The sequence below is a fragment of the Dasypus novemcinctus genome, chromosome 2, assembly GCF_030445035.2.
Source record: "Dasypus novemcinctus isolate mDasNov1 chromosome 2, mDasNov1.1.hap2, whole genome shotgun sequence".
Taxonomy (NCBI): Eukaryota; Metazoa; Chordata; class Mammalia; order Cingulata; family Dasypodidae; genus Dasypus; species Dasypus novemcinctus.
In genome coordinates, this window is record NC_080674.1 from 159,142,752 (window position 1) to 159,152,341 (window position 9,590).

Consider the following 9,590-nt stretch of genomic DNA (forward strand, 5'->3'; position numbering starts at 1 on the left):
AAACAAAAGGCAACTATAGCTTAATGTTAAAACAAATTATTAATTCACCAGAAAATGGAATGTGTCTTTTATTACATTGACCCTATTAATTTATATAATGCACTGGGAAAAAAAAAAACTTTTAAGACCCAGTGGGTCTTACAAAGTCCCTTTTACAAATAAAACCTGACATTACAAATTATCGAACTCATTCAAAGTTCAAATCCAGATGGTACCACAAACAGAATCCTAATAATCCTCTTTCCATTTCCCTTTATATTTAGGATCAAAACATACTCCCTCTAGCTATCCTTTTTTTGTATAGCACTTCCAATGTCCCCAATAAAAAGGCCAAAACATACCCCAATGATCACTCACAAAGGAAAGACAATATTCTAGTTCTTCAAAGATGAGAATAAGATCTCAACCATTGCCAAGTATTTACGACCACCATCTGATTATTTTATCAGGAAAAGTCTTAGAGTGTACCATATGGTGACTAACAATTACTAAAATGTCTTGCATATGGACAAATAAACATCAAATCGAGAATAATGTATAACTACAGTTCAATCAAATATCAACATTTTTAAACCTACGTTCACAGAACAACACTTATCAAAGATTAGCAGTATATATACTTAAAAAATATATATTTAAAACACACACACACACCCACAATCCCTACCCATTCAATAGTCTTTACCACAATAGAGGTGAGGGTTAAACTAATGTTAACTTCTGGCATACCTGTTAGGAATTAATATTTATGTATATTTATCAGGAGTGTACACTCACTGGTATGTTTTATTTGCAATAAACTGATCTCCAAAGATCTCTTTCTGAAAACTAACCCCTCGTTAATTTTTACATTCCTGTTTTAATTAAGTGTACTTTGACAATTTTGATGCTCATGTGTTTGGGAGGACAAAAGTAAAATGAATGTCATTATATCAGAAAGTCTGTTTAAAACTCAGATCAAATGTGCTTTAATGAATTTTTTTTTTCATTTAGGTTTCAAATGATAGGACTGCCATTTTAATATACGTCATTGGAAATCTGCTTATTTGTAAATTGCCTATTACTTATTTGGAAAACAAACCAATGAACAATTTTTTTTAAAAAGCTGATACAACTGTATATTAATATTTGCACATTTCACTCTAGGAAAATATACCTCAGTTTTTAAAAAATCTTATTAAAACTTACATTAGTCCATACTATGTTAACACTAGTCAGAAATTTTAAAAGCCATCTAAGGATTGTAGAAACAAAAACAATAACAAAAAGCATCATTTTCATTGGGTTTTTAATTTATGAATACTATTAAAGTGCACACATAACCTCAAAAGAACTTCTGTTAAACTTAATAAGTGATTTTAAGAACGTAATAAAACAAAATTAAAAGACTGAAGCACTGACTTCAAGTCTCTATAGTTTATAGAACTCTTGATATTAAAGTTTCTTACTAAACATCAATAAATCATGGGAAACCTTACTAAATTATATTCTAGGTACAGCTCAAAGATACTTTAAAACAAATGATCTACTCTATAGGCATCTAGGTTAAATACTATGAGCAAAAGTTCACCTGGATTTGGAAATTGCTTTCACAATTCATTTTACAAATGAGAAAACTATGCCCATGTTTACAAGGTAAGTTACATGTCCAAGAAACAAATTTTTAAGGTGCTATGCCAGGACTATACCAGACTATTCCTTCCATGTGGAAGAGAAAAAGGGCATGATAAAAACTGCGTCAATGGCGGGTGTAAAATGTGAGAGACATGTTAAGTATGTACACAAGCCTGTTTTCCTCAATGGAGGTAAGAGTCTAACATCCCATAAAAGCTTAAAACGTTAAGTACAGCAGATTTACAATTCTGTTTTCTCTCTTTTCCCATTCTGCTTGGGGCCAAAGACCACAGAACGAAGGAGGCAAAGTACTAGGGCTCTCCAGCACTGAATTCAAAGGGGTGGGATATATGAGCAAGCATGATGTGACCTTGACTTGAAGGTGATAATGGCTCACAGCAGAACTGGGAATCAGGAGACTCTAGTAAGCCCTCTGAGACTCAAGTGTCTAACCTGTATAAGAAGAAATCAGTTACATCTCTCAGGTTTCATCTAGCTCAAAAATGTTATCTAGGGAAATGGACTTGGCCCAGTGGTTAGGGCATCCATCTACCACACGGAAGGTCCGCAGTTCAAACCCCGGGCCTCCTTGACCCGTGTGGAGCTGGCCCATGCGCAGTGCTGATGCGCGCAAGGAGTGCCATGCCACGCAGGGGTGTCCCCCGCGTAGGGGAGCCCCATGCGCAAGGAGTGCGCCTGTAAGGAGAGCCGCCCAGCCCAAAAGAAAGTTCAGCCTGCCCAGGAATGGCGCCGCCCACACTTCCGGTGCCGCTGACAATAGAAGAGGACAAAAGAAACAAGACGCAGCAAATAGACACAAAGAACACACAAGGGGGGGGGGATTAAAAAATATATATATATATAAATAAATAATAACAATAAAAAAATGTTATCTAGCATTACTGCATTATTCCTTAACTAGAAATCCATTACAAGCCAATATAAAACACCTGCAGTACACAACAGCTTCAGTTACTCTACGAATTAAAATCCCATTTCTCGTGTGGCTGGTGATCTGTAACGCATGCCTCTAGTAAAGGATGTACCCAGTGCAGGTGTCATCTATTGTTCTCTAATAGCAGTGTAAGAATATTATTTATGGGCATATATGCTCAGTGTCAAAAAAAGTCAGGAATAAAATCTAAACAGTGTTAAACAGTGAAGAGTAAGGCTCAATAGCGCTTCACAAAATCCACAAAATCTTAGTAAGATACTATTCTGGAATACTTAACAAAATTCAGACAGAAAAGGAAAAAACAAAAGGCAAAAAACAATTTTACCATCTCCTCACCTTCTTTATACATGATTTTCTTACACAATTCCAGTAATTTACTTCCTTCTAAATGGATACTCTATGGTTTACCTGATACAGATGGTATTTTTAAGATAATTTATGTGGTGCCTCACTCATAAAATAACATTCAGCTACTAACCCCTGAAAACAGGTCTTAAAATATCAGAGCTGAAATTTCTGAAATCAACTAGATTGGTGACTTATTTAAGTAAGGAACACTTGTTCAAACAAAACCCTACCCAAAAGCCAGTATACAAAAGCAAATAAAAATTAGTATTTTTCCAGTAGAAGGGAAGGGAATCCTGAATCCTTCTGTTCAGCACTTTCCTTTCCTGCCTTGGCAAAATTATAACATTACTAAGCAAAATCTTCTTTTTAATTCATAGATGAGAAAAGTGATAGGCTCAAAGAAGGACTGACTGACCCAGATCACCCAGTTAAAATCACATGATAGAACTAGAGCTCAATCCTTTAATACTTGACTATCTTAGTTTAGTGCTCTTTTTAGTTATATTATACTTACGCTTCTTTATTAGAACACATTAATTCTGTTTAAAGTGGCACAAAGAAAAGGAGGGCTACACAGAAATACCGTAATTCAGTGAGCTCACAGATGTCAATTCAAGATGCAAAAATTTTAGTTTCCTAAAAGAACAAGAGACTGGATGCCATTCTCTCATTCTAGCTCTTTAAATCGGATGCGTGTTTCTACTTAACAATAAGTCCCTCAAACACACAACAAGGTCTGCTGCTGGTCAGGCAGTCTGCTATGTAAGCCAGGTCATTTTCAACCTTTGTTTTAGGATACCCCTAAGTGTCTTAAAGCAAAATCCTATATGCAGAAAACTTTAGGGGGGTTGGGAATATGTGAATGGTAAATACTACAAAACCTAATTTTTTAAAATTAGTGTCAACACTTTGAAAACACTGGATAAACATAAAAACAAAACACTGGATAACACATGGAAAGCCTATGTAATCTAGCTAAAATTAAAGAACCAATCTAATTTTATATTTACAAAATGAATATGTACTAAGAGTATATACACACACACATACAATATACACAGTATAGGTGATATGAAAGTAGTGGGGAACAAACTGAAGGGATGGGAAGATGCTGCCACTCAAAGAAACAATGTTTATGTACATTTTTCTCATTACATCTCAGAGGACACAGTTCTCACACTTCACTTTAAAACCAACGAACCACTTTTGTTTCTATATACCTGACCCTACCAGTCCCAAAACAAACTTGCTCTTTTTTCTATCCTAATCCAAATACTGTACTTACAATATGTCTGCCTAAAGACTACTCCAAGAAACCCTTGGATGCCCTCACCAACCAGTTCACCAAGCTTTCTTCCTTAGAGCCAGATCCTGAAATCCCATCTCTTCTCCCAAGACTTAACTTGAAACCCAGGTTAATGCCACATTATCCCCACCCAGTTTACAACTACCATAATTCTCTCTTCATTTACCATCTTATAAATAAGCATCTGTTATTAGGCTTCCAAGTTAATTCCATTTATTCATGTGCTTATTCAACAGATTACTCATTGACCTAGTTGGTTTATATTATCACTGTTGTCCTTCTTAAATAAAACTAGTAGATAAGAGGATGTGTACCCTTTTTTGTGATCTATGTATCTTTTTAAAAAAGACAATTTAGTAAAAAAGGAAAAAAAGGACATGTACTTAATTTGGGTTTAGCACTGAAAATGCATGAGAAGCACTTAACGTTTTTTGAAAGCGATTTCAAATACATTAACTCCAATCTGATTTGTAAAATTTATAACCTCCCTACATGGATGAATCCCAGAAGCACTGTGCTAAGTGAAATAAGCTAGACACAAAAGGCCTCATCCTGTATGATTCCATTTGTATGAAATTCTCGGAGAAACTAAGTGCTACAAAGCACATCAGCAGGTGCAGGGGGATCAGGAGTGGAGAGACAGGATTGAGTGCAAAGGGAGAGGAGGGAAATTTGGGGGTGATGGAAGCAGTCTCAATCTTGATGGTTACAAGACTATCTGCCATTAAGCTATAATCTTGATGGTTACAAGACTATACACTATCAATCTAGAAAGGCCGAACTGTAGTCAATGTAAATTGTATCTCAAAAAAAACAAACAAACCCCGATTAAGAACTGAAAAATATAAAAACCTATCCAACGTGAAGGTTATACTGTGTTAAAAGTATAAAACTGTTCTAAACCAAAGTGCCCTATCCTAATGTGAAGCCAACTCCAAGATGATTACTGTATTGGCATATTTCAAAAGGAACTACAGCTGGAAATGCTAAGGAAGTCCTAAATGAGAAACTGTAAAAAATATTTTATAAAGTATATTGAATGAAAGGAAAAGTTAAAAATAAAAAAAAACCCTGTATGAATGTGGTGGGACTTTATGTGTGTGCTGAAGGCAGAATACTTTATCATATGAAATGCATTACTGAAAAATTATGACTACTCATTTGTTCCAATTAACTAATTTCTTTTAGCATTAGTTTAAAAACAACCTGTTTTTTATACAAGAGCCCTCAAGTATAAAAATACTTTGAATTTCCAGGTTAATTTTAATTTTTCAAGTGGGGAAGGAAAAAGCTGCAAGTTTCTTAGTCAAGGTTTTCATTCTCCCACAATAACCAATTTACTTTACCACACACCAGGTTTTTTATAGGATGAGAATCATTCAAAATCTCAACTCTGGATCATCTCAGCTTTCACATTAATCTTTACCTCATAAAATAAAGCCAGAACTTTCTTCAAAATAATTTACTTAAACACAACTAAACCTACATTTTATCAATTTCTCCATTAAAAATGTCTATAAGTTTTGGAAACTTTTTAAGGCAAACGTAATTTTGGTTGTTTCCACATCAGAAGTAGTGTACATAAATCCAGTCCTTAATTCAATACCTGTGGTTGTTATATTCTTACAAACAAGAGACTACAGGTAAACACAAATCCATTTAATTCTCAACCATCTCTGGATCTTTTTGCAAATGGTTTTTAGTCTCAAAAGTCAAACTACTCTAACTCTAGAGTATAATTAACCATTTATCTGGTCTTTTATCCCGATTGACTACTCAACTTTGCCTTACCAACACATCCTCAAAAAGGCCACAATTTCCCTGAAGTGAAGTTTCTTTGACAAATTAAACTCAACAGGTTAAAATTACTTGTCGAACTGCGGGTCAGTTAAGCTTTCTTTCAATACAACTCACTTGAGCAAATTTCCACATAGTTGGTGGTGCTCAAAATGCCTCTGCCAAGGCCCACAGAAACTGAGAACACAGACTGAAATGTACCTAACATACTACGCATGAAAGAGTAATTAACACCTTTAGGAGGAAGAAGGAGGATTTTGCATAGTATAATTTGACATTTCGTGTCGCATCTGCTGCAGACATCTCCAACAGGCTGTCATTATGCCATCGGCTTTCCTCGAACCCCATCGCCTCCTGCAGCTTTATTCTCGGCTTTTCAAAGACTGAATCCACTCAGGACTACTAAAGGGGGAATCGAGGAAACATAACTCCTGTATCCAAGCAGAAAAAAGAGCAAGAAAATGGGGTTGAGTCACGTCGTTCCGCCATTTTCTAAGCGGAGGAGGAAGACATGTTGGAACAAAAACACAACAAAAGAGCAGCCATTTCCCAAGCTGGCTCCAGCGGCAACCCGAACTAGCTAGCCCGGTCACTTTGGTACCTTCAATCCAGTTCACTGGACAAACGTATTAACAGAGGACCGACGTAAAGAAAGCAGCAGCCAAGCCTTCCGCGTAGGGATCAATGATGACCCGCACGCTTAACTGCAGATGAAAGCCTCGGGAAGAAATGACGGAAGCTAAATAAAGCAGTGTTAACAAATTGAAATTCTAAACTAAGTTGGCAAACTAAAATTTACTCAGTGATTGTGGCGACTTACGGTTCATGGAAAACCACCCGGTATAAGAAACCCAGGTACTCAAATACCAAGGCCAGCTTCGGCTGGTCCTATTACCTGCCCCGTCCCGTACGTCCCTCAGTGGCCCGCCTGTTGGCTCATGGGTTCTTACCGTATGTGGGGGATGCCAACCCCGCCTTGAAGAATCTTATAGAGTTTGCTCTCGTACAGCAACTGGGGATGCCTGGCCTTCTGAGATTCTAGCTTCACTGCCACTTCCTGCAGGGGAAAGAGGGGATGATGGCATCAACGTCCCTAAGGAGTCAATGTCACTAGGGAGAGGAGGGGAGACATTAGCAAAGCTCCAGCGCGCGACTACGAGGTGGAAGTGAGAGGCTGGGAAGGGAAAGCTCTCTTTGTAATTATAAAACAAGGCAAGCAGCCTCGAAGGCCTCTTCAAGGGTAGTGGCGAAATCGGTACATCCTCTGAAGTGCAGGAAAATGATTCATCCAGAAGAGAAGCAACCTCTGAACTTAAGAGGTTTTGAGGGAAACAGGCGTTCAGAAACTCCTATGAATCCGAGTAGAATTACATATACACATACACAGATATGTACATAAATACATTTACAGAAATAGGATTTTGCCGTTCTCACCTTAAACGATGGTTTAAAAAAAAAGAAGTTCGAGGATGGGACATTTTAAAAGCTAAGAACCCCAGAGTTCACCCAACCTTTCCATCGGTTATTTCCCTTTTAGGGAAAGAGAGCGGGGGAGGTTCCTAAGCGAGGAAGACTGGCTCCCCCTGGGCATCCCGGTGCGTGCAGGCGGTGGGAGGAAGGCCCGAGCAGTTAGGGGGTTGGGAAGGTGAAAAAAGGCGCAGTGTGAGCACGAACCCCACCCCAGGTGCTTACCTCGCCGTTGGTGATGTTGATCGCCAGGTAAATGTCCCCGAAGGAGCCAGACCCGATCTTCCGTACCAGTTTATATTTCCCTCCAACAATGAATTCGGCCTTGGAGCCGCTGCTGCTCGCCATCCTGAGAGACGAAAAGGGAGGGCTGAGGCCAAGCCCCAACACCTCTGGGAGGAGGACTAGGGCCTCCGGGGCCCGTCCACGAAGCAAGGCTGCGAAGAAGGGCGGCAGGAAACGGGAAACGGAGTCTCTCTCTCGGCGTTACAGGGCCCAGAATCGTCCAAGGGGAATCTGATCGCTGGCCTCTCAGTCAGGTTTCTTTTTGCCAGGCCGCAGTTTGTGAGGTTTTCGCGGTTACCAAGCCGGGCCACTTGTTCCTGGGCGGCCGCTGCTGCCTCGCCTTCGCGGCGACGTCTCGGACTGAAAAAGGGGCGCGGTGAGTTAGGGCGGCGCTACCCCTGCCACCACTGCCGCCGGCTCCCGCCCGGAGGAAGCCCTGTCACTCCGCCGACGCCGCCATCTTGTTACTTCGGCTCCAGCCAACACAAAATGCCCCCAGTCCCCGGGAGCCGCTTCTTCACGGCGCAGAGCACTCTGGGAAAAAGATCTCGGGCGAAAGCCCCTGAGGGTCGGCACGCGAGAGGGAGGGCGGAACCGGATCCGTGAAAATCCCGACCCACGCTCGGAGCGTCACCAGTCTCCGCTCAGCTGCGCATGAGCACTACACCCCTGCCGAGTGCGCAAGCGTGCCTCGGCCTTTCCTCACCTCCACCCCGGGCTCACTTCCACATCCGGTTGTAGGTAGTCATTCTCCAGCTGCTTATTAGTCACTTTGATCCCGCCTAGTTTCGGAAAGACTCTGCGGCTCCAGGCCTGAAGAGCAAGTTAGAAAGGAGTCATCTTCATTTTGTGGGGGAAGATGAAAGGTTCAGGCCTTCTTGGAAGCCGCATTTTGACCTTCACTCTTTGAGGCGGCTTTTAACCTTTGACTTTTCCTTAGGCTACTCCCCTGGACCGGCCTGTACCAGCCCAGTTTCTGTTTTGGAAGAAGCTGTCGCCTCTGGTGGCGGGGAAGAGAAAAGCAACCCAGGGCGGATTTTGTTTGCGCGACTTGTCCAGTGCTCCCAGCTGTAGAAGAGCCTAGCTAATTAGTCTTGATAACTAGAATTTTGCGCTCTAATTTTGCACTCAGTGAGAACCTTATTATACAGCAGGGGAAAAAGTATATAACCAGAATTTTGTGCTTTAGGGAATATTGGAGATCTTCATTACACGGAAGAGGAGAAGAGTAGAAATTATTGACTGCCGCTCTACATTTTTACCTTTCTTCCCCAATAATACGTTTTGTCCGTAAGAACTACCATCCAATGCCTAATGAATGTTACTGGTAGATGTAAATCAAAAAATAACCGTGAAAAAAATTGCACATGGTAAAAGTTGTTATAGTGCCTCCTACCACCACCACCACCCAAAAAAATTTGAATCATACCTTGGTCGCATTGAAAGCTGCAATTTTGACCCAGACAAGATAGACCTAACGAACAAAAACTCTAAACATAGGCTATCCAACATTCTCACTTATTAAATTTATCTTTAGGGATTTAAATCCTAATCTTTTCGGTCTATCTTCAAAAGTTTGTTAGTTTTTCCTTTCTGACCAGCATATTTACTTCAATTACAAGAGAGATCTTTTTTTTCTCCTGGAGAGAAAATCCACCTCACTACAAAATCTCAAGAACTTTGCAAGTCTGTGGTTTACAAGAACATGCACACGTTATTGAAAATGTTCCTTTTATGCACACAACTACAAGACACGTTTGTTAGCCAGCAGTGAAACAACAGAGTTCTACAGATACTTAGATTTAGTAGAAGGAGGTG

General features: G+C 40.0%; 1 protein-coding gene across 12 annotated transcripts in view; it reads right to left on the reverse strand.

Moving 5' to 3' along the window:
- Nucleotides 1–8,722, reverse strand: part of CSNK1A1 (casein kinase 1 alpha 1) — a 46,710-nt gene extending 37,988 nt beyond the window's left edge. For 5 of the 12 annotated variants that reach the window (XR_011646918.1, XR_011646916.1, XR_011646917.1 and 2 more), the window contains exons 1-2: nucleotides 7,713–8,465; nucleotides 6,971–7,077 (exon numbers count right to left, since the gene is read on the reverse strand). Coding sequence is in view for 4 of the 12 variants with exons in the window: in XM_058280861.2 (XP_058136844.1) it covers nucleotides 6,971–7,077; nucleotides 7,713–7,835 (230 nt within the window). In the remaining 8 variants the exon portion in view is untranslated. Of the gene's footprint in view, nucleotides 1–6,970; nucleotides 7,078–7,712 lie in introns of all 12 variants that reach the window. The other 7 variants (XR_011646923.1, XR_011646920.1, XR_011646922.1 and 4 more) reach the window with 4 other exon arrangements.
- Nucleotides 8,723–9,590: the final 868 nt, after the last annotated feature.